This window comes from Callorhinus ursinus, unplaced genomic scaffold (assembly GCF_003265705.2).
Source record: "Callorhinus ursinus isolate GAN/ISIS: 27379988/994484 unplaced genomic scaffold, GSC_fseal_2.0 scaffold6, whole genome shotgun sequence".
Taxonomy (NCBI): domain Eukaryota; kingdom Metazoa; phylum Chordata; class Mammalia; order Carnivora; family Otariidae; genus Callorhinus; species Callorhinus ursinus.
This window is the reverse complement of record NW_027397068.1, coordinates 60,904,643-60,930,960: the sequence shown is the minus strand read 5'-3', so window position 1 is coordinate 60,930,960 and position 26,318 is coordinate 60,904,643. Positions and strand designations below refer to the sequence as shown.

General features: G+C 36.1%; 1 protein-coding gene across 3 annotated transcripts in view; it reads right to left on the bottom strand.

Moving 5' to 3' along the window:
- The window catches only part of GRM1 (glutamate metabotropic receptor 1), a 443,798-nt gene that overhangs the window by 307,424 nt on the left and 110,056 nt on the right, over positions 1–26,318 (bottom strand). For all 3 annotated transcript variants that reach the window (XM_073894059.1, XM_025861421.2, XM_025861401.2), the window contains one exon: positions 22,989–23,238. In XM_073894059.1, coding sequence (XP_073750160.1) covers positions 22,989–23,238 — 250 coding nt within the window. The remainder of the gene's footprint in view (positions 1–22,988; positions 23,239–26,318) is intronic.

Here is a 26,318-nt window from a genome sequence, read left to right as displayed (position 1 = left end):
ATAGTAGGAATACAATAGTAATCATGGTAAAGTGAACTTGTACTCAATACAGTGATGAGTTAAGGATATACATCTTCTAGATGTTGAGTTTGGTAAGTCCTTTATAGATCTTGGATACCAGCCCTCTGAAAGGATGAATACCTACCATTTACACTGACATGGATAGAACTGGAGGGTATTATGCTAAGTGAAATAAGTCAATCAGAGAAAGATAATTATCATATGGCTTCACTCATACATGAAATATAAGAAATAGTGCAGAGGATTATAGGGGAAGGGAGGGAAAACTGAATGGGAAGAAAACAGAGAGGGAGCCAAACCATGAGAGACTCTTGACTCCAGGAAACAAACTGAGGGTTGTGGAAAGGGAGTGGGGTGCGGTAACTGGGTGGTGGGCATTAAGGAGCACACATGATATGATGAGCCCTGGGTGTTATACACAACTAATTAGTCATTGAACACTACACAAAAATCTAATTATGTACTATATGTTGACTAATTGAATTTAAATTATAAAAAAAAGGATATACATCTTCTTTCTTTCCTTTTCTCACTTGAAAACTGGCAGTTAATTTTATTTATCTTGAACATGTTCATAACTTAGGGTGATGGCATAAGACATATTTTGTTTAGTGAATTGGAGCTATGATTAAGACTTCATTATTCACTGCCTCAAACACTTCATTTTTCCACCATTACTCTTTGGAGAGTTTGGGTTTTGTTTTTGTTTTGTTTCTTTTTTCTTCTTCTTTTTTAGAGGTGGCAAGTTATGTGTGAACATTTCAAGTTTCCTAGCCTCCTTCTAACCTCATTTTGTATTCACTGCAATCTCTTGCTGAAACTTATCTGTTATCCATGTGCACTACACATCTATTTGTGTACCTGAGGTGTGTATTGCAAATTATCCTCCGTTGATGGGCAGTGAAAACAGTGTCATTCTTTTCTTGGCTTAAGTGTTCCTCAGTAGATGTTTTGTTATAATTTTACATTTCATAATCCTATGGGTTTTGAGTATCTAATCACTTGAGGTTATTTCTAGTTAGACCAGGATTATATATATTTTGGCATTGTAACTAGAGATAATCAGAAAGGTCTAATTTTTAAAATATTCACTGAAAGTGAGTTCTTACTCAAGAGTTGATTTTTGCTTCAGGTCACATGTTAGAGTAGTACTATTTTCTTAGATAATTTTATAGCTAAAATTCAGCATGTGAAAAGAACAACCAGGCTTTGGGCTGGAAAGAATAAAGTAGAACAAGCTAGTGAAAGTCCTATGCAGAAAAACAATTTTAATAAAGTTTATATTCATGATATTTGGCTGCTACAGTCCATCTTTATTTTTAAAATTGAACATTACTAGGGGTGCCTGGGTGGCTCAGTCGTTAAGCATCTGCCTTCGGCTCGGGTCATGATCCCAGGGTCCTGGGATCGAGCCCCGCATCGGGCTCCTGCTCGGTGGGAAGCCTGCTTCTCCCTCTCCCACTCCCCCTGCTTGTGTTCCCTCTCTCGCTGTGTCTCTCTCTGTCAACTAAATAAAATCTTTAAAAAAAAATTGAAAATTACTAAAGTTGACACCTATAGGACAAAATAAAGCAAAAAAGTGTTAGTTCTTTCTTAAAATAACAAGGAATTGATATCACTCCGCACAATATAGACTTCACTTTAATTCTCCCAAGGGTTCTAAGATCTAATTTGCTTTGTGTGTAAAGGTAAAAAAAAAAAAAAAAAAAAGTTCATCTGTTTTTAAAAGAGCTAATTCTCTAAGTATAACCTATGATCTGGGAATCAGTGAAGACTATTTTTCTCTCCTGCATAATCAATGGAAATAGACCAAAGGTCAGTTTTGCCCTTTTATCATCAATGAAAATGTGTAATTAGAAAACTGAGTTCCTGATATAAACAGTAACAAAATCTAGTAAAGCCCTTATATAATGTGGTCCTATAATGTGAAAAAAAAAGTTAAAATAAAATATCTGGATAAAATGAACATGACCTAAAGAAATAATACAAAAATGCAAATAACGTTTTACAGAGATTTATAAAAACTCTTAAAAGATAAAGGAATGAAGAATAGGAAAATTGAGGGTTCTGAGTTCTAACATGAGGCATGCTACTGACTCTGTACAATTTAAACAATGGGCATCTTATCCTTCAATTTTCTCTCATGTAAATGAATGAGCAGAGTGTTCAATCTATTGATACTATACTAAAATCAGCCCTTTCCTTCTCCAAATACTTAGCTGGGGTCATCATCAAGGTCATCTCTCTGCAAGCCTAGCTAAGCCTTGTCTTGCCTACAGAAACCAGTGTATTTCTGGGGTTCTGAAATTAGTCTTGCTTCCTTAGATCCTGATTATGGTACCAGTGTTAGTCCTGAGAATGTACATGCATATAAGAGTGTTGATTTCATTTTCTTCAATACACTCTATTCTCCCAATTTGTATAATTGGTATTCTCTGGTAGTTTGTAGTCTGCTACTCTACTTCCTATCTAAAAATAGATTACTAAGAGTCCATGTGTCTGGATTTTGACCACTGTCCATTTCTTATAGGAATCTCTTCCAAGTCAATAATACTCGACCCCCATTTTCACTCCTATAGTTCCAGCCCAGTTTAGAATCCTTCCTTGGATGTACTAATGGTTTTGAATTAAAATCACAGGGCTGCTCCTTACTCAGCTTTACTTTAAGCAGTGCCAGTGAATGATGTACTTAATGAAACAGTGGAAAATTTGGTCTAGAACAGGTAGTCCCAAACATGAATACATCAACGCAATGTATGTATAGGCATTTAGTATCCAAGAGAATGGCCATTCAATGAACAAATTATTTTTTTTAAATACAAAAGGTAGATGATCAAGGTCATTATTAACAATGATTAATCATGTTGATAATATTTGACCTTGATATAATATAAAGAAAATGGTACTTTACCTCTGTGGTCTTACTCCCCAAAACCTACAACTTGTAGTCAAATTATGAAAAAAAAAATCAGACAAGTCTGAGTTGAAGAACTTCCTACAAAATATCTGACCAATACTCCTCAAAACTGTTAAGGTCATCACTTTTAAGGAAAGTCTGAGAAACTGTAACAGCTAAGAGGAACCTAAGGAGACATGACAGTAAATGTAATGTGGTATCCTATTACAGAAAATGGACATTCTGTAAAAATTAAGACAATCTGAATAAAGTTAATAATAATGTATCAATATTGACTCATTAATTGTAACAAAATGTACCATACTAATGTGAGATGTTAAGGGAAATTGAGGGCTAAGTTTATAGGGGTTACTTATACTGTCTTAGCAATTTTTCTGTACATCTGTTCTAAAGACAGTAAAATTGTTCTAAAAAGTAAAGTTTATCAAAATAATACACAAAAGGGAAGAATTCTATAGGCTTATTATAAAAATAAATTATCTGTATACCTATAGGGGGCAGTACCTACATGACTAAGAGGAAGTGGTTGTTCATTTTTCTTGGCTGAAACTTTGCTTTAAAATGTATTTTTCAAGACAAGGACGAGAAATATCCAAACTGAAATCTCAAAAATACTGATGTTTAGTGAGAACATCAGTAAAAACAATCCAATGAAAGCAGAGATACCATGTAAATAATGGTAACTGAGAAAGTGATTAACTTACTGTTATCAAAATATCACTCATAAATTATTCAGCTTTGAATATGTCAATATCAGATTTTAATGTGATATAAAAATTCTGAAACAGAAATTTAGGAACATTAAACATATGAAAAAATATACACACATTGAGAATTATAGAAAAGAACAGAGCTAGATCTTTTAAATACACATTTCATAGTATCCTAGAGGAAAGAGAAGACATTTAACTTGTGCAAACTATTTCAGAACATATCAAGTAGAAAGAAAATGAGGAGAATCTAAAATTTTTAAGTTTAAAAAGTGACTCAGCCTATTCTATTCTAGCCTGCTGAGTTGTCAGGGAAAGTCACAACAGGAATACATGTCAACGCTTGTTACTCCACCAGGTTGGGATTAGGAAATCATTTGTTGGAACAATGCTCTAAAGGTCAGACATAGAGGGCTCACTTACATTGTTGCTTCCTCTCCTGGTGCTGTGTTGGGAAAATAATATACAGACTTGAAGCCAAATACTTAATGCTTTAAGAAGAAAAGAAAGCTCAGACTAAGTCTGTTCAATAATATGAATAAAATTTACAGCTATCATGTATTACTTTAATGGCATGCAGGGAAATTCTATTAAACATTTAAATTCTATTATCTCCATTCAAGGTTGCAATAGCCCTATGTGGTGGGTACTGGTATTGGTGCCACTTTGTACAAAGGTTACAGAACTTACTCAAGGTCTCTTAGCAATGAATATGGAAGCTGGGGTTATAATCCAACTATTTCTGATTCTTATAGCTGCTAGTCAAAAACTATTCTATTGGAATAATTATTTGGTGTAATTCACTGGTCAATTTAGAGACATAAGTTAGTTAAAAGATTTGATTATCTTTTCTAAGAATTTACTAAAACAACTAATTATTTTGGTATATAATAGATACAATCTCCTTCTTGCTTGGGAAACATGAAAGAACTATAATATTTAATTTATCTTTAAGGGAAACATAAATTTTTTGTTTTCAAGTATTTTTGTTGATTCTACAGGAGATAGATCTAAGTGATCTAAACCAAAATTTTAGTAAATCAGTATCTCTGAGTCTTCAGGACTGATTTCCTCACCCCAGTTGACTGGAGAAGTCCATGAGGAGACATTAAAACTATATATGCTTTTTAATCCTCAAAATGAAGGTGAGCCTATTGATCCATCAACTCTCAAAGAGTAATTACAACATATCATGACTTAAAATCATGCAGACCAAAAGATCCTCTAATATAGTAATCTCTTGTAGTTCCTGATAGGTGGTTCTGTAATTTCTGCTTGAGTATTTCCAGTTAAAAGATTCTCACTAACTTTACAGAAACATATCTTATTGAATAATCATAACTGCCAACATTTATTAAGTGTTTACTAGGTGTCAGGTACTAAATTGGACTTATCTAATGTCAAGTATGTATTTTTTTTCTATTTTTGATTTATGTATTTATTTTAGAGAAAGAGAGATCAGGGGGAGGGGCAAAGAGAGAGGAAGAGAGAGAATCTCAAGCAGACTCCCCACTGAGCACGGAGCCTGATGCAGGGCTCAATCCATGACCCTGAGATCATCACCTGAGTTGAAACCAAGAGTCAGACACTTAACCAATTGAGCCACCCAGGTGCCCTCAAGTGTGTACTGAATACCTACTAAGTTCCAGGCATTGTTATAGCAGTACTAGAAATTCAGCAATGAGCTAAACAAAGGTCTTATCCTTATCATGCTTATATTTTATCATTTAATCAACAAGATAACTTAAAAGATGGCTACCATGTTTAGTACCAGTATTTGTCTCTTTTAAAAGTGAGGAAAGAGGTTTAGAGGTTTTCCCAAATCCACAATGCTGTTATAACATATAGATGTACTTAAGCCAAATGTTACAGTATGTTTTGTAAAATATAGCAGTATATTTTCAAAGCCTAATATAACCCATATTATCTTTAAGGAAGACATTAGCCCTTTCTTATGTCATTAGGAGGATATACCATTCACATATTATTTTCCTTTTCACAGAAATTGTACATGAAGAATTGAAAATTCCAGTTTGTGATTAAAAAAATCTAATGAACCAGAAGAAGATATTTTGGATTTATGAAATGGATTCTGCACTTGTACTTATTTGTATTATATTGTTTTATTTTTACTATTTAACATTTTAAAGGAATACTTACTAAGTCAAACCAACTTCTATAAAGTAAACTGTTCCTGTTTTTAACCTACTGCCCTACTCAAGGTCTTAAGGACAATATAAAAAAAAAATCTAGCCAAGAAACATCATGTATGTAAGTATATCAAGACACATGGTGACAGGCCTTCCCAAAGCTTTTTATTTTTTTTAACTTTTTTTAAATTGTGTTATGTTAGTCACCACACAGTACATCATTAGCTTTTGATGTAGTGTTCCATGATTCATTGTTTGCATGTAACACCCAGTGCTCCCTGCAATACATGCCCTCTTTAATACCCATCACCAGACTAACCCATCCCCCCACTGCCCATCCCTCTAAAACCCTCAGTTTGTTTCTCGGAGTCCATAGTCTCTCATGGATTGTCTCCCCCTCTGAATCCCTCCCTTCATTTTTCCCTTCCTTCTCTTAATGTCCTCCATGCTGTTCCTTATGTTCCACAAATCCCAAAGCTTTTTAAATGGATGACATTTAGAAAAAAGTAGACGTTGCAGTAAGTGTCTTCTAAAATTTTCAAAAAACTCAAGTGATAACAATGCTAGGTACTTATGTCCTTTAATGGTAGCAATGCAAAAGTTTCATTGTGATTCTTGCTTTAACCTTATTATCATAGTACCTTTAAAAACAAGACCATAACATGACTAAGAGCCAAACTCTTATTTAAAAAAGGTGAGCTACAAATGCAAGTACTGTGGTTCTGTTTACAGTATTGTAATAGACAGCTTCTAAGATAGTTTTACATTCTGGTATTCATTTTCTCATACAATTCCCTCCCCTTGAGGCACTGGACCTAGTGATATGCTTCTAATGAATAGAATATGGCAAAAGTAATGGGATATCACTTTCATGGTTAGGTTACAAACAGACCATCACTACATCCATCTCTCTCTCTCTCTCTCTTTCTCTCTCTGTCTCTCTCGTTCTGTGTTACTGTTTCTCACTCTTGACCTAGAGAAGCCAGATGTCCTGTGAACTGCCCCATGGAGAGGTTCATGTGGCAAGAAATCATCTCCAGCAAACAGACAGCAAGAGCCTGAGATCTGGCAACAGCCAAGTGAGTGACTTTGGAAGCATATTCCCACCAAGTTGGGCTTTGAGAAAATAAGATGTTGGATAGATGAACATTTAGCATTCCACAAGTCTTCCTCAAGAGAAAGTCAAGCTCAGCAAACACCTTTCTTTCTTCACAGAAAACTCAACACATAAAGCCTAGACGATACAGGTATAAACACTACTAATTTAATAACCTGAAGTGTAGTTAATAAAGTCTGTGTTATCCTTTTGAAATTGTAAGCTTCACTAAGTGATTTCATAACAATCAATGTAAATTTTTCCAATAGGATGTAGTGGCAAAAATCAGTAAATTGATTTAATGATTTTCAATATTCTACTTTGGCAAATCATGCAGGCAAGCTACTCTTCTTTAATACACCTTGGAGATATTGTGAGTTCAGTTCTAGACCACTTCAATCAAGTGAATATTGTAATAAAGCAAGTCAAATGAATTTTTTGGTTTCCCGGTGCATATAAAAGTTATGTTTATACAATACTGGAGTCTATTAAGTGTGCAATAGCATTATGTCTAAAAAAAACCAAGGTATATACCTTAATTTAAAAACACTTTATTACTAAAAAATGCTACCCACCATCTGAGCTCTCAGCAAGTCACAAGGTTTTTGCTGGTGGAAGGTCTTGCCTTGATGTTGATGGCTTCTGACTGATCAGAATGGTGGTTACTGAGGGTTGGGGTGGCTGTGGCAATATCTTAAAATAAGAAGACAATGAAGTTTGTCACATTGATTGACTCTTCCTTCATGAATGATTTCTCTGTAGCATGCTATGCTGTTTTATTCACATTAGAACTTCTTTCAAAATTGGAGTTAATCCTCACAAGCTCTGTCACTGCTTCATTAACTATGTTTATATAGTATTCTAAATCCTTTGCTATTGTTTCCACAATCCTCTCAGCATCTTCTCCTAGAGTAGATTCCATCTCAAGAAACCACTTTCTTTGCTTATCCCTAAGAATCAACTCCTCATCAATTCAAGTTTTATCACGAGATTGCAGCAATTCAGTCATATCTTCAGGCTCCATTTATACTTCTCATTTTCATGCTATTTCCACCACTTCTGCAGTTACTTCCTCCACTTGAACCCCTCAAAGTCATCCATGAGCATTAGAGCCAACTTCTTCTATACTCTTGTTAATGTTGCTATTTTGAACTCTTATGATGTATCATGAACGTTCTTAATGGCATCTAAAATGGTGAATTCTTTTCAGAGAGCTTTCAATTTACTTTGCCCAATTCATCAGAGGAATTACTATGGTAGCTATACCTTTACAAATATGTATTTATTTATTTTTATTTTTTTATTTAATTTTTTATTATGTTATGTTAATCACCATACATTACATCATTAGTTTTTGATGTAGTGTTCCATGATTCATTGTTTGCGTATAACACCAGTGCTCCATGCAGAACATGCCCTCTTTAATACCCATCATCAGGCTAACCCATCCCCCCACCCCACTCCCCTCTACAGCCCTCAGTTTGTTTCTCAGAGTCCATAGTCTCTCATGGTTCATCTCCCCCTCTGATTTCCCCCCCTTCATTCTTCCCCTCCTGCTACCTTCTTCTTTTCTTTTTTAACTTATAATGTATTATTTGTTTCAGAGGTACAGATCTGTGATTCAACAGTCTTACACAACTCACAGCGCTCACCATAGCACATACCCTCCCCAATGTCTATCACCCAGCCACCCCATCACTCCCACCCCCCACCACTCCAACAACCCTCTGTTTGTTTCCTGAGATTAAGAATTGCTCATATCAGTGAGGTCATATGATACATGTCTTTCTCTGATTGACTTATTTCGCACAGCATAACACCCTCCAGTTCCAACCACGTCATTGCAAATGGCAAGATTTCATTCCTTTTGATGGCTGCATAATATTCCATTGTGTATATATACCAAATCTTCTTTAACCATTCATCTCTTGATGGACATCTTGGCTCTTTCCACAGTTTGGCTATTGTGGACATTGCTGCTATAAACATCGGGGTGCATTTACCCCTTCGGATCCCTACATTTATATCTTTGGGGTATATACCTGGTAGTGCAATTGCTGGATCGTATGATAGCTCTATTTTCAACTTTTTGAGGAACCTCCATACTGTTTCCCAGAGTGGCTGCACCAGCTTGCATTCCCACCAACAGTGTAGGAGGGTTCCCCTTTCTCCGCATCCCCGCCAACATCTGTCATTTCCTGACTTGTTAATTTTAGCCATTCTGACGGGTGTGAGGTGGTATCTCATTGAGGTTTTGATTTGGATTTCCCTGATGCCGAGCGATGTTGAGCACTTTTTCATGTGTCTGTTGGCCATTTGGATGTCTTCTTTGCAGAAATGTCTGTTCATGTCTTCTACCCATTTCTTGATTGGATCATTTGTTCTTTGGGTGTTGAGTTTAATAATTCCCTCAACTCTATGGTCAACTAATCTTTGACAAAGCAGGAAAGAATGTCCAATGGAAAAAAGACAGTCTCCTCAACAAATGGTGTTGGGAAAATTGGACAGCCACATGCAGAAGAATGAAACTGGACCATTTCCTTACACCGCACACAAAAATAGACTCAAAATGGTTGAAAGACCTAAATGTGAGAAAAGAATCCATCAAGATCCTAAAGGAGAACACAGGCAGCAACCTCTTCAACCTCAGCCGCAGCAACTTCATCCTAGAAACATCGCCAAAGGCAAGGGAAGTAAGGGCAAAAATGAACTATGGGACTTCATCAAGATAAAAAGCTTTTGCACAGCGAAAGGAACAGTCAACAAAATCAAAAGACAACTGACAGAATGGGAGAAGATATTTGCAAATGACATACCAGATAAAGGGCTAGTATCCAAAATCTACAAATATGTACTTCTTAAATAATAAGACTTGAAAGTTGAATTACTCCTTTTATCCATGGGCTGCAGAATGGATGTTTCTTAGCAGGCATGAAAACAACATTAATCTCATTGTACATCTCCAACAGAGCTCTTGGGTGACCAGGTGCACTATCAGTAAGCAGTACTATTTTGAAGTAAGTCTTTTTTTTCTGAGCAGTAGGTCTCAAGGTTAGGCTTAAAGTATTCAGTAAACCATGTTGTAAACAGATATGCTGTCATCCAGGCTTTGCTGTTCATTTACAGAGCACAGGCAGAGTAGATTTAGTGTAGTTCTTAAGGGCCCTAGGATTTTCAGAATAATAAATGAGCCTTGGCTTCAACTTCAAGTCACCAGCTATATTAGCCCCTAATAAGAGAGTCAGTTTGTCCTTTGAAGCTTTGAAGCCAGGCATTGATGTCTCTCTAGCTATGAAAGTCCTAGATGGCATCTTCTTCCAATAGGAGGCTGTTTCATCTACATTGAAAATCTGTTGTTTAGTGTAGCAACCTTCATTGCTATCTTAGCTGGATCTTCTGGAGAACTTGCTGCAGCTTCTACATCAGCATTTACTGCTTCACCTTGCACTTTTCTGATGGAGATTACTTTCCTTAAACCTCATGAACCTACCTCTGCTAGCTTCAAACTTTTCTTCTGCAGTTTTGCCACCTGCTAAGCCTTCATAGATTTGAAGAGTGTTAGGGCCTTCCTCTGGTTTAGGCCTAAGGGAATGTTACAGCTGGTTTGATCTTCTATCCAGACCACTAAAACATTCTCCATACCAGCAATAGGGCTGCTTCACTTTCTTATTATTTGTACGTTCATGGAATTAACATTTTTAATTTCCTTCAGGAATTTTTACTTTGCATTCACAACTTTGCTGTTTGACACAAGAGGCCAAGCGTTTGGCCTGTCTCAGCTTTTGACATGCTCACTAAGCTTAATCATTTCTAGCTTTTGATTGAAAGTAAGAGTCCACTTGCTTAAACACTTGTAGGCCATTATAGGGTTCCTAATTGGCTTGATTTTCAATATTAAGCCCTATTCCCTGTGCCTCAGGCAATAGGGAGGCTGGAGGGGAAGGAGCAAGATAGGAGAATGGTTGGTCAGTGAGCAGTCAGAATACATACATTTATCAATTAAGTTTGCTCTTATATATATGTGGTTTGCAGTGCCCCCAAACAATGACAGTAGTAACATCAAGGACTACTGACTGCAGATCACCATAAGAAATATAATGATAAAAGTTTGAAATATTATGAGAATTACCAAAATATGACACAGAGATATGAAGTGAGCAAATGCTATGGGAAAATGATGTGACAGACTTGCTCATTGAAAGGTTGCCACCAACCTTGAATTTATAAAAAGTGGAGTATCTGTGAAGTGTAATAAAGTGAAATGCATTAAAATGAGGTGTGCCTGTACTTTGTTACTGAGACATTTTTTGCAATTCTGGCTCCCTTGAGTTTTTAGCTAGGTTTGCAATCCTTAAAGGAATTGATGAGAGTGAATTTTAATAACTATACAATGTGCTACATTTGGTGAGGAAGGAAAAAAAAATATACCTGCTCATCTCCTCATTAGAGAGGAATGCCAAACCCAGAAGCCCTTTAGGTCATACTCCCTAGTTACTGGGTAGTATTTCCATAAATCTCTAAAGCAGCATCTACATTTTGAAAAATTGCCTATGGTAATTTCTTGGGAATATACTTTTGCAGGTAGAAAATTATTACTATAAAAAAGTATAAAAAGGAATGTTCAAAGCATGTTTTTTTTTCATTCTTCAATGTTATTTTAAAAAGATGCAGACACCAAGCCCATCTCTGAGAGATATCAGATAAAAAGCAAAGATCCAAATTTTCCCAAATATGAAAACACACCAGACATTGGCTGTAACTACAACTAGGACCTCAGGGGAAAAGTGTAAATTTCTTTTGTGCAAATATCAGCCTTCCACAGTATATAGTTAAAACTCTGGAATAATCGTTCAGTAGAAGAGGTTATTGATTTTTCCTCTCTAGAACAGTTAAAGCAATAATCCTCGATTATTTTTACTATCCATCAAAATTATAAGAAGGGGAAATGGGACAGGATTAGGGTTACCAAGAGTTAAGGGCTTTCCACTTGAAAAATCCTCACACTGGAACACCCCCCTTCCCAACACTTTCACCTCCTCTGGTCAGAACAAGAAATGAGCTCATATGAGAAATAACGGTGGCCAAAAGGCAGTAGTTGGGTGACATATCCAAAGTGCTGAAATAAGAAGCTGTTGACTAAAAATCTTATATCCAGCAAAACTGTTTTTCAAAAATGAAAGTGAAATAAAGATATTCCCAGATAAGCGAACACCGAGTAAATTCATTCCTAGAGGATGTACCCCCCAAAATAAATAAAATAAATATTAAAGGAAATAATTTAGGCTTAAAGCAAGTTACCCAAGACAGAAATTCAAACACACACATACACACACACAGTGCATAGGTAAAGGTAAAGTAATTATAAAAAATAGTATAAATGCATATTTCTTCTTCTTTCTCTACTTCAATGATTTAAAAAGCAATTGTATAAAAGAATATGCATGTAATTTTGTATGAGGACCTCTAACACAGGGAAATGGGGTTTATTTGACAACAGCACAAAGGTGGTGGGTAGGAACAAAGTTGTACCTGGTATATAAATGACACCAGAAGGTAACTTGCATCCATAGGAAAAAAAAAATGTAGAGAATATGAAATGGTAAGTCAAATGGCAAATATAAAAATCCCAACAAATCTTTTCTCATGTCAGTTTCTATAATAGGCATAACTTATAAAGCAATAATTATGACAATGCATTACTAAGTTTTTAATATATATAAATGTAATGTGTAACAGCACAAAAAGAAGAAAAAGGAAATAGAGCTATATAAAAGTAACATTTGTATATCTCAATGAAATTAGGTTAGCATCAATTTGAAGTGGACTCGTAAGTTAAGATTATATGGTAAGCCCTAGAACAACCACTAAGAAAATAATTTTTAAAAATATAGTGAAAAAATGATTAAAGGAGCAACAGAGGAACAAGAAGACTTGAAACATTGGGAAACAAAGTATAAAATGGTAGATGTTACTCCAACTACATCAATAATTACATTATATGTGAAAGGATTAAACAATATAATCAAAAGGTAGAGGTAATAAGTCTAGATTTTAAAAAGTAAGATCAACTACATGCTGTCTACAGGATATATTTTATATACAATACAAATATGTTGAAAATGAAAGGATGGGAAGACATATACAATGTAAACAGGAATCATTAAAAGGCAGGAGTAGCTATATGCTTATCAGGAAAAATGTAAGCTTTAAAACAAAGAGTCACTCGATATAAACAGTAATATTTTCTAATGATAAAAGTGTATCAGGAAAATACAGCTATTAGAAACACACATAGACCTAGCAAGAGAAACTCAAAATACATGAAACAAAAACTAAGTTAAAGGGAGAAAAAGACAATTCAACAATAATATTTGGAGACTTCAATATCCCATTTTTCATAATGGATAGAACTAGACAGAATATCAATAGGAAATAGAAGACTTTAACAATAAGAAGAAACTAGACCTAACAGGCATTTATGGAACCTTCAATCCAACAACAATAGAATATAAATCCCCCTTACGTGCACTTGGAATATTCTCCAGGGAATAGCATATGCTACACAATAAAACAAGCCTTAAGAAATATAAAAGGACTGAAGTCACACAAAAATGTTAATTATAATGAGTTTAGAAGATGAAATGCACAATCTCTGAAATAAAAAATGCACATGATGGCATAAAGAATAGATTAGACACGGCCAAAAAGTAAAATCTGTGTACTCAAAGTCATAGCAATAGAAATTGTAGAAAATGAAGCAAAAAAAGAGAAGTGAAAAAAAAAGACATATAATTCTCCTGTAGAAAAATATCAAGCAATCAAACATACATATAACTGGAGCCCAAGGCAGCAAGAAAAGAAAGGCATAGATAAAAATAATATTTGAGGAAATAATAGCCAATTATTTTCCAATTTTGATTTGAAAAAACTATGAAACACATCAAGGCTTATAATCAAATTGCTGAAAACTAGTGATAAAAAGACATACTTAAAACAATCAGAGATTAAAAATACACATTCAAGGAACAAAGAATTACAGCAGATTTTTCATCAGAAGCTATGCAAGTCAAAAAAATATAACTGATTAATATCTCTCAAATATTGGAAGTAAAAAACAGCAACAATCAACCTAGAATTCTATACCAGGTAAATTTTTTTTAATTAAGGTAAAATAAAAACATTACAGACAAAAAGGTGAAGAAAATTTATTTCAGCAGACCAACCTCACAAGCAATGTTAAAAGAAATTCTTCAGAGAGAAGGAAAATAATGCTGAACAAAATATGGATTTACACAAAGGAATGAAAAAGTAATTATATAGGTAATTACAGAAAGTAATTTTTTCTCATTTTTAGTTTCTTAAAAAGATAATTGACTATTTAAGCAAAAATAATAGTGTATTTTACACTTTATAACAGAGTTAGAAGTAAAATATATAACAATAGAACATATATCAAGAAGGACAAATGGAAATGCTATAAAGTTCTTTTTTTTTTATTTGAGAGAGGAATGAGATAGAGAGAGCATGAGAGGGGGGAAGGTCAGAGAGAGAAGCAGACTCCCTGCTCAGCAGGGAGCCCGATGCGGGACTCGATCCCAGGACTCCAGGATCATGACCTGAGCCGAAGGCAGTCACTTAACCGACTGAGCCACCCAGGTGCCCTAAAGTTCTTATACTATATGTAATATTGTATAATATTCTTGGAATGTGGACATTAATAACTTAAATATATTACAAACCCCATATCAACTATTCATAAAATAATAAAGAATCATAGCTAGTAAGTCAAAGATAAAGATAAAATGGAAGGCTAAAAATATTTAATTAATATACATGCATATATACACTATTGTTTTTAACAAATGGTAGCCTATTTTAATGGAGAAATGATAGTCCTTTCAACAAAACAGTTCTGGAACAACTGGATATTTTTAGGTCAAAAAAAGAGTATTCACCCTTATCTCATAACATGTATGAAAATTAACTCCAAATGTAAAATTTAATCATATATCTAAATATAGAAGGAAACACTATAAAACTACAAAAATGTTTGAGATGTTGTAGTAGGTAAAGCTACCTTTGATAGAACACAATGAACATAAGTCATAAAAGAAGAAACTGATAACTGGACTTTCAAAATTTAAACCATTCTATTATCCAACGATCCTGTTAACAAAATCAAATTTTCAGACATACTAAGAGAAAATATGTATATTATAAACGATTTGGGTCCAGAAATTATAAAGAACTTTTACAACTTCATAATAAGACCAACAACCTGATAACAAGATGAACATATACATCTACAAAAGATTTCACCAAAAAAGATATTAAAATGGCAAATAAGCACATAAAAATATTCAACATTATTAGTCATTATGAAAATGCAAATTAAAACCACAACGAGATGCCACTGCCCACCCACCAGAATAGCTAAAAGTAAAAAGACTGACAATACTATTTTGGTAAAGGAATTAGAACTTTCACACACCACTGGTGGAACTGCAAAACTGTACAGCCACTTCAGAAAATAATTTGGCAGTTTCTTATAAAGAAGCTTATAAATATAGACTTACCACCATGTGACCCATAATCTCACCCCTAGATATTTCTTTAAGAAAACTAAATATATATGTCCACACAAAGACTTATACGTGAATATTTATAGCTGCATTATTCATTATAGTCAAAACTGGAAATGACCCAAATGTTCATCAATAGGAGAATGGATAAGCAAACTGAAGCATATCCATGCCATAGAATGCTACTCAGCAATAAAGAAGCTATTGATATGTACAACTGCATGGGTGTATCTAAAAACACTTTGCCAATAAAAAGAAGTCACATAAAAGACTACATTCTATATGATTTCCTCTATACAACATTCTAGAAAAGGCAAAAGTGTAATGACAGAAAGCAGATCAGTTGTTGCCTGTGTCCAGAATGCTGGCCAAGGGACATTAGGGAACGTTTTGCTGTAATGGAAATATTCTATTTCATGATTCATATAGTTATGATGCTTACATTACTATATAGAGTTACCAAAACTCATCAAATGAAACACTTAAAATTGGTGAGTTTCAATAATGCTGATTTGAAATGTATATACTCTTCGATCCATTCCCAAACATACGGAATTAGAATCTGAAGAAGGTGGAGCCCAGAAACTGACGTTTTTATGGTTTATGATATAGAGAGACAAGCAACTGATGAGCAACTCTGTCATCAGATCCCAATTCCACAATTAGCAAGAAACAGTAGTTCATTGTTTAGCCCCAGGCAACCCTACACTCAGAGATGACTGGACTAATTTGCCACATGTTTAAATGCTTCCTACTCTCAATCTTGATTAGTCAGAAAACTAGGACATGATTATGCTTTCACAAGGCAGGTCAACAGGCCATTTTGGGCATCAGGAGAGGACAGAAATACAAGAAATAACAGAGCTGCAAATAGTGTTCATTACTATTACTACCGGTACTACTGTTAATATTATTATTTACTACTCTCAGGTATACCTTTACTTTTGAAAGAAAATCTTGAAGGCAAATACATTTTAAGAATTAAAAAAAAAGAGCTAAAGTGCCAGAATAACAGGCAGTAGAATTAAAATTCATTTCATTTTTCCTTTCAATATGTCCTGAAAGCAATTCATTCATAGTGAATGCCACCTTGGTGCAAAGCACAGATGTAGCATGAGAGGGTAGTGGTTCTGAAACTTAACTCATCTCCAGTCTTTAAAAAAAGAAGATCCAAAGTCCTTCACCTCTTGATGGTCTGGGGTGGGATCCAAGAATCTGCATTTATAAGTGCCCCTGCTGCTTCTGTTGTGCAGTCAGGTTGCAAATAGACTATCACTATCATAGGAACTACAAAAAGTGTATGAAGATAAATTCTCTATTGTCTTCAATCAGCCTCAAACACAAACTAGACTAAATCATAATGACTTCCTTTTTCATCCATTCAAATTGAGCCAGTGCCTTATAAATACAGAGGGCACCCAATACCCTTCAGTGTTTCTAGTACCGTAAAGGCAAGTAGAGACCAAGATAATAGTCTTTCAGTTTTCAGATGTCCATTATCTGAAACATGCAAATAGGCATTGGTGTAAAGAAGAGTTAATCATTAATATACAAATCAGCCACCCAATTATTGTGAAAATCCTGAACATTTCTGTGGCTGAGATCTATGCTCAAAATACTTGTCAGTATCCTACAAATAGTGTTTATTCTCCAGAGTACTCTAAACTAAATCCCCTCTCCTTCCCTAGAACACATTTTTCAGTCTTTTTCTAACAGTGTAATCTTGCACAAAGCTCTCATTAATCTGCCTGTGGAGAAGGGATTGCCTGTCAGTAGGTTAGCAATCACTTTCTGCCCTTGGGAACCTAGAGAAGGCCAGATTATGTATCTGTTAAGTCGGACCATCACGCATCAGAAAATGCTCATCAGCTTTGCCAGCCTCTTGATTTTAATCCATTTTGGTGGAGGTCACGCTTCACTGAAAGTCCACATTTACTTCATAATATAACATTTACAATTTTGTTTGAAGGCCGAAAACTTTAGATATTTTCCCCATTTTTTTCCATTAATGTAAAGATGGGATCTAAAATAATTCATTTTTCATTAAAAAAAAGTGTGTGAAATATAATACCATAGTATATCATCTTGTTCAAGGGTATAAAGGCAGGTTTTCCAAATATGTGTTCTTGGAAGAAAGACAAAAACATTGCCTTGTAAAAAACAAGAAACAAAAAACGGGTATTTCCTTTGTTTTAAAATGAAACTGTAGCCTCTTTGCAGATAAAGCAATTGCTCCTTTTCAGCCATTTTTTAAAATATGTGCTTAATGTTTGTTGTGCTTTCAACTCAAAAACCATGGTGTCAGTGTTTTCATGGGTCAAGTTTTAGAAGGAATTTCTCTGCAGTGACATATAATGGAAAGTGGGTCTAGTGGATTAGAAGATAAGAGTTGGGAGAGATGATAGATTAAACAGCACACAGCAATAAGGGATAGGCATTTGAAATGTAAGGACCCTACACTTATAGTTTGATCGGCCAGGATATAGTAGGGGGAGGGGGCAAAATGAAAGGTTATTGACTTCATGGTCTTTATTGGATGATTCTTTTGTATAGTGGAGAAATTCAGAAGATGAGTTCATAATCCAAATAAAGGGGGCTAGGAAATACACAGTCAAATATGGCATACCCAAGATATTTAACCAAAGGCTTCTAACAAGACAGAATATAAGCCTGCTGTTAAGGGCTTCCCAAGATGAGGAAAACAGGGTGCATAATGTCAACACCTGGTATAGGACTAAAGCCAGAAAGCTCTCATTCACCCTCTGAGAACAGTGTGCTGTTAGGTCCCCACAGGAGATCTACCACTGACACTTAGCTACAGTTTAATAGGCAAGTAGGCATTTTATAATTAGAAAAATACAACAACCTGAGAGGCAAACAAAATGAGTTCTAATTTTACAGATGAATCCTAGAGGTAGAGGTTGACTGATGAACACCAAATTTTACCATGCTAGGTAAAACCTACTGATCCTGGAATGTGAAAGGAAAATCAAGGACCACAAAATGAAACCAGCTGCTCTATGACACCTCAGGCTTTCTGACAAAAGTATTGAATATTTACCACACCCAAATACTGTTAGGCATGATGGGAAAATCAACAAGCACATAAAACCTGTTCAACTTTGAGGAGGTTACAATTTGATATTTAGGTATCTGTATGATCTTATGGTATAGTAGTAAGCTCGAATCTTATCTCTACCACTTATTAAATTTAGGAATTTGGAATGGTTGTTTAACTTCTCTACCTTCCGAATCAACCTTTCAAGGCTGCTGTTAAGACTGGAGATATCAAATATTAATAGCCAAACACTCAATAAATGGTAGCTCTTATTATGTGCTCATACACATAAACTATGCTCACTTTCACTTTCTTCAAATAAAGGAACAACACAAAAATTAGAACAAATTGATCAGTTAACGATTATAATTTTAATAAATAAAACTTAAGATTTCAGAGAAATATCACACACTTATCCCAAATTGGCTTCTATATAAGTATAGTTCCATAGATACAGACTACATAGAGAATAAGACTGTGGAGTCCCATGTTATGATAAAAAATAATCAGCTTGAAAAGAATAGCCCCTTTATTGAATTATCATTTAAAACTTTAATACTAGGAGAGAAAATGGATTCAAAGAAATAGAGAATAATTAGAAATATAAAATAATTAGAAATATAAAACTTTCTTACAGAGATACTTCAGTTGACTTTCCCAAAGAAGGTGAATCTAAACAAGATAGATCTCTAGAGGAGAGAGCAAACTGAAAGGAAACTAAGGAGAATGCTAATATGTCTTAAGTAAAACAATCACAGCTTGACAGAGTATAACTTAGTGATTAAGAGCATGAAATCTGAAGCCAAAGTGCCTAGGTTCAAATCCCATCTCTGGGAAAAATACAACATGGCAGCAATGGCAGCACTTTTGACAACTTCTTTACTTCTCTATACATCAAAGTGGGAATAATATTAGCACCTTTCTCATAATACTGTTATGATAAGTTAATGTATACAAAGTGCTTAGAACAGTGCCTGGCATATAGTAAGGTCCAAACAAATGTGCTCATCATCATCACAATCATCATTAAAATTATAATTATAGATATGGTAAGCACAATTCTGAGAATCATGTCAAAAGAAGCAATTTCATAGAACTAAGATGGAACTTTCTTTTTGCATAATGACTAATTTGTGGTTGGTTAACTTACTTGGTGACAATGTTCTGCCAATTTGCCCAAAGTAGAAGGTTTGATTTTCCTGTGGGTCTGCTGGCTACATTCCATGGCCACATTAAGACACTAATATTGACAAGCAGTATTCAACATATTCTCCTGGTTTTAATAAAGTGGTGGGTAAGAAAATGTAAATGGATTAATATAAATTCATGAATAACTTTAGAAAAAAATGAATCTATAAATATGTTCCTGTTGATCATAGTTCTGTCATATGGTCTTAATATGTCATAGGTTGTTAATTTTTGTAGAAAAAAATAGACTCAGAGACAAAAAGTGACTTAAACAAGATCACATGATTACTCTGTGCCAGAGCTAGAACTCTCAGCCCATATAGCTTTTTGTTTGGTTTTTCCATTAGCCTACATTCATTAAATATAGAATGTTTTTATTATCTTTTAGAACTTCCTATTTAAAAATTCTTCTGTTATTATAGTTTATTATGCCATTATGAAAAACTTATCCCCAACAACAGAAGCAGGATTTTAAGGCCATGGTAAGACTTATGAGAAAAATGGGGGGGATGTGGCAAAGGTCAATTAGGAGGATATCACAATAACCCAGGTGAGCGACGATGGTGCTTTGGACCAGGATGGCAGTGACAAGAATGGCAATAAGTTGTCAAAGTCTGGATATGTTTGGATGGTGGCACCAACAACATTTCCTTTTATGTTCATGTGAAGTGTGAGAAAAGAGGAGTCATGGAGGCAAGGGAATATAAATCTTCATTCGGGAAGTTCTAATTTTTTTAATTAAGTGTCTTTTGCTGCAATCTAAACCACGACTTACTTATCTTCACCTCTGTGAAAAGAGGTCCATCACCATCTACACAATGCCCTCTTGTAAATCGGGCAGCAGCCAGAATCATACCATGTGCTGTGAAAGAAACCAAACAATGGCTCCTGACCTCAAAAGAGTTTATCATGAAACCCCTTCAAGTAGAAGGGAGATATATTTGATGACACTGCATATGTAGCTAGAAGCTGCAACTTGATGTTAAACTAAAACCCTTCTGGACATGCCTGCAGAAATGAGAGAATCAAGCCCACCAAATGTTCATTGCCATGAGGGACAGAGGAGAGTTTGGGATAGAATTTATCCCTCAGAAAGTGGGAAAATCAAACATCTGAAGGGAAAGCTAATTCTAGGTACGGTGTAGTGTTACTACTTGGCTTGGTTCCCTGTTTAGCTCCCTATGGACTCATATCTGAACTGATCTCTCTCCCAGGGAAGGGAGATAACTGTGAACCAAGAATAAGAAAAGGCCATTTTCCCCCAAATCCTCTAAGATATGAGAACAACAGCCAATACCACTCTAACAGACCCTCGAAGAATATAGCCCAGAAAGGCAGAGAAGCAGCAAGAGGGGCATAGCTTTGGCATCTCAAGGGCTCCATGAGTCACTGGCAATAACCACTGGCACGGGGAACAGCATCCTCAGAAGTTCAGGTGTTCACTGTTATGACAGTTCCCTAGAATGTGTCAGCAGGACCCAGCAGAGGTAGGGCAGAGACAGGAGGAATAAAAGAAGTAGATATCACATGTAGCTGACCTCTTCATGAGCAAGCATATGTGAGACTCAGAAATACTTGTATGAGCTCAGCTGTATTGCAGGTAGACAAGAGCCAGAGAAGGAAGTTTACATCGCCACCTTCGTTCAATTTTTAAATAATCATGATGGAATGAATCCTTTACACTCCAAATACTCACTGCAACATTTGTATAATTATATTTCACAATTAGGCAGTCTGTATATCCCAAAACTCACATATTTGCCACATCTCTTTAAGCTCTCCAGAATCCAGGTAGATAGTGTCTTTATGGATATTAAAGAGAATGAATTCTGAAAACACAGACAATTGTTATACCATGAAAATGGTAAATAATTACCCTTCATAAAAGCAGTCATTTTACAAAATTAATAAAAAGGGCTGAATATCTGTAGGCCACCTGTCCTGGTACATATATTACCGACCTTATGCTACATAACACTTCAACAATGCTGCTTACCTCCCTTTCACTCATAAAGGAAATAATATTCCTTTTTACGACTTTTTCAAGACTTGCTTTCTTAAGTGGCCTCACACAACTGCATCATATCGAAGAAGCCAAAATGACATTTTGTGACAGTGTGCCAATTATACTTAAATTCAGTAATTTTCTTAATCTTGAATTATATTTTGATCTTGATTCCATATCTCCTCATGAGAGAGTACTTCTTTGTTTCTTTATTTTTTTAGTTGTATTTATATCCTACCTTCTTCTCTAAAGTCTTTGAAGTGTCCTGTACCTCCAGTTCCAGATGATGATGAGATTAGTGTTATTACTATTGCAGTCATTACCACAAGTTCAAGGACAGAGGGAAAAGTCTGGAGAGGATGTCCATACCATTACTACTTAGCTTCCTAGAGAAGAGAGCCAGGGTTTGAGGTATTTCAACAGGTGAGGTATAGATTTTATTCTAGCCAATAGAGGCGATGGAAAGAGAAAAAGCAATCTGGAAGATGAGTATGACAAAGTCAGGGATCAGTGGAGACTTTCATTTAGGTAAACTCAGTAGGTTCCTTGGAAAAATTTAGCAGTTCCTTTGTGCAAATATTATAAGTAGGCAAATTAAACAAGATACCTGTTACGTCAAAAACCCTATGAAAGATACAATGATACTGAAAACCTATTCCCACACAAGTACATATGATCTAGAAAGAAGAGCAGAGGTCTTGGAAGCCACCACCTGCTATTTCAGGAGTCACATGCTGAAAGCATCACTCAGCCATCCCATGCGTGTAAAAGAGCACATTATTAAGATCCACAGCTCAGCTGCATATTTTCACTTGCATTTAGCCAGCCCTTTAAATTTTGTATCTTACTATATATTTCCATCTTCACTGCTACCCTCCATCCACCAATGCTCCATTAAGATTCTTATGTTTAGGAAGTGTGAAGACATAAGCATGTGTGTGATTTGAGGGCCAGAGGATTGGAAGGGGTCCGAAGCACATAAAAAGAATAATTCTTCAGAACAAAACATTCTGGCAACCTTTTTCTGAAGCAGTCTCATCATCTTGTCATTGACTACCCTACTCTTGTCTAGCAGGAAAATGATGATAGCCCCACTCTCCATGATCCAGAGTTAAGGTTCAGCCCAGCAGAGCACATCTTACCCTCTTTGGAGTCAGGAAATCCATATTTGTGAGACCAAGCATATGTGGACCAAAGTGTGTGTGTGTGTGTGTGTGAGAGAGAGAGAGAGAGAGAGAGAGAGAGAGAAATTGAGATTTACCTTCCAATGAGCGAGAACTCTCCCACGACGCCCAGGCGCCTCATGGCACTCAGGAGGCCTCGGACCGTCATGCCTTCGCAGAAGCAGACCACCACTCTGGCTTTGGGAAGCCTCTCCCGGAGCTTGCGCAGGAGTCGGTCAAAGCTCTTTTCCCCAGCATTGCTGTAGATTTTGTCTGAATGGGCGATGCAGAGGCCTTCCTGGGCAGCCAGCTCTTTGAAAGCATCCATTCCGCTCTCCCCATAATTCCCTGTCCAGAAACAATCAGCAGATGTTCAAGACAACCTGGCAGCACAGCACTTACAAGCTGGAATAAAGACTCGTTAGTCACAAGGAATGGAGAGGATAGGCTTGCCAAATAATTTGTAAATATAACTGGAACTGAAGGAAGATCTGGATGGATTCAAGAGAGAGATCAAATGCAATCAAGCCACCAAGACTGAGAAGATAATGAGAAACTATCTAACCAGGGCATCCACAGTGAAACAAGTTTTGAGAAATGAAGGACTACTGCCCTATTTTACAACAGTGATTGGTAATGGTTGTCACAGGTTTTTAGCAATGTGGGAGAGATTGGCACATTGGGTAGGCAGTCAATCAGCACCATGAGAAGGCCTCTTCATTTGAGGGCTCACTTCTGCTGGCTGCCAGTCAAGAGGCAGACACTCACGGTGGCAAACCCTGCGACACTTCAGGAAGAGTAAGCTAAACAAACGGGACACCTGGCCCGGCCAGAATAAACAGACAAGAAGCAGATATGTGGTTTAGTCAAAATCCACCATCCTCTGATGAAGCAACAGGCTTATGGGAGTTTGGGCCTTACGTTCTGATTTTTATTTTAATATCATTCTTACAATAAAATATACTTTAAAAAACCAAGAACACATAAAAAATCAATGAAATAAAGCAAATATCACATTGTGCCAGCTTCCTATTTCTCTATTTCACTGATGACTTTAGCCCCCATCTTAATGTCCTCTATACCTCTCCTCTTTTCCCCAAGTTTGGGGATTTTGACACCTGTGTAATGATCCAATACCATGTCCTCCAAGTTTCTCAACCCCCTCCAACCAATAATATTTCCTATAATGCACCTAATCCCACAGCCACACTTTTGACCTCGTTGTCACAAAGGTTTCTAATATCTCTGAATGTGGATGTCAAACATCCCACTCTCTTTACCCCCTCTTCTCTTCCAAGCTCATCTATTCTACTACCCCCACTCCTAGATTTCTTCAACTTTATCACTACCTCAAACCAATTCACCTCCCCATCTTTCTTTCCATCCTTCCTCTCATTTGCCTCTTAGCCCAGCTCATATCTCATACCCTATCCTCATAATCACTCCCTTACAAATTCTTTAACTGCCTTGTGTCTTCCTGACAAAACCCCAGTGCTAGTTAAACCCAACCATTTACCTATTCCACCTCTACATCTGAGGACCTAAGTATGTCTAGAAAATACTAAAAATCCTGATGACTGGCTAATTAAAAATTCATGAGCATTCATGCCAAAAGAGGCATTCGATAGTGCAAGGAAATTATACTACATCTCCTCCATTAATAAAATCTCCTAGTCTCTAACATGATTATTTCATCCTTACTCTTCCCTCCTTAAATCTCCAAACTTACTGACCCCACCTCTGACCCTCATCTCAGCTGGGATCCTCATTTCATATTTCAACAAAGACACAGAAATAATCAGAAAAAACTAACTTAGCCATACACCACATCTACAAAGCTTTCTTTGTTGGCACTTATTTCTCTGGCATTCCTCCTATTGTAAATTTGAAGTGTTTTTGCCTGAGGATAGAGCCAACTCCTACTCATAAACACTAGGTCTCACTGGTTTTTGTCTATTCAAGAACTTTCTCCTGCAATTATCCCCTCTCTTTTGTAAAAATCAGTTATTTCCTTCCAATGGTGTTAATCAAAAATAAAAAATAAAAGCATTTGCACTTTTTTCCCCACTTAAGTTACTACCTCATTCTCTAGTCCTATTCATAGCAATGATAAATGCCTAGGTCAATGTGTTTGCTTCATCATCTCCCATTCTCTTCCCATTACCTCAGAATCTTCTTCTGTCAAACTCTTCTCTTGTCAAGGTCACCAAAAATTTCCCTGTTGCCTATTTCACGATCTGTTCTCTGTCTTCATCTTCATTAACCACTCAGCTGCACTCAACAGCTGACCACAGCCTCCTTGAAACACTTTATCCTCTCAGTCTCTGTGATACACCTTCTCATGGTTTAGTCACCACTCACTGACTACTCCTCAATGTATGTGTTAGATTTTCCTCTGCTCAACCTCGAATATTTTCATGCCACAACCTGATCTCTTCTTCATCTCTACTCTCACCCTAATACACTCATTCAGTCACATTCCTTCGAACACCATTTGAATATTATAGTTGAATCCCAAATATAGGTCTTCAGACTAGATTGCCCTTTAGAGCAAAAGATTAGAATATCCAATTGCATCCTTGATATATCCTATTATAGACATTTCAAACTTAACATATCTGAAACGGAATTTTTTCCCTCTCCACCTTGCAAACCTGCTCTTTCCAGACATCTGCGGTTAGTAAATAATGCCATTACCCACCCCATTGCTCAATAACAAAGTTTAGGAACTCTCGATTTCTATCTTTCTCTCATGTTCCAGGTCCATTCCACAGACTCTCTCTCTCAAACATTTCTAAGCCAGTCTCCTCCATTTCAACCTCCGCCATCCTAAACCAAGTGTCTTGGGTCAAGTTTCCTAAAAACATAGCTGAGATGAAGATTCTTGTTCAAGTTATTTATTGAGAAGAGGAGCAGAAGAATCTGTGAAGGACAGGTGGCAGATGCTAAGCAGAAATGTCATTCAGCTAGTGATTAGCTTTAGTTAATTCCATAAGGAAGTGCTACAGCACAAACTGTAGCACAGTGTTAGCCCCACCTTTAGGAAACAGAACCCTCCTGTCAATCAGTCATTGGCTAAGGTCCTCAATAAGTCAGGGGAGGTATAGCCTCCCAGGAAGGGGTCAGCTGAGATTTACAAAAGCCTACTTTCACAGTAGCTGGGAGAATGGTGCACAAGACAGATAGCGAATCTGGGCAGGCCACTGACGGCATCCTCTATTCTAAGTAACTGATAGGTCCTCTATCCTCTATTCTAAGTAACTGATAGGTTCTTGCCTAGACAACTGCCCTACCCCCTGATTGTTCTCCCTGCTTCTACTCTTGTTCCTAATGATTCATTCCACACATAACAGAGTGATCAGTCAAGATGGAAATCAGGTTATATCACACCTCTTCAAAAAGCTTCAATCACTTCCTAACACTTGGAA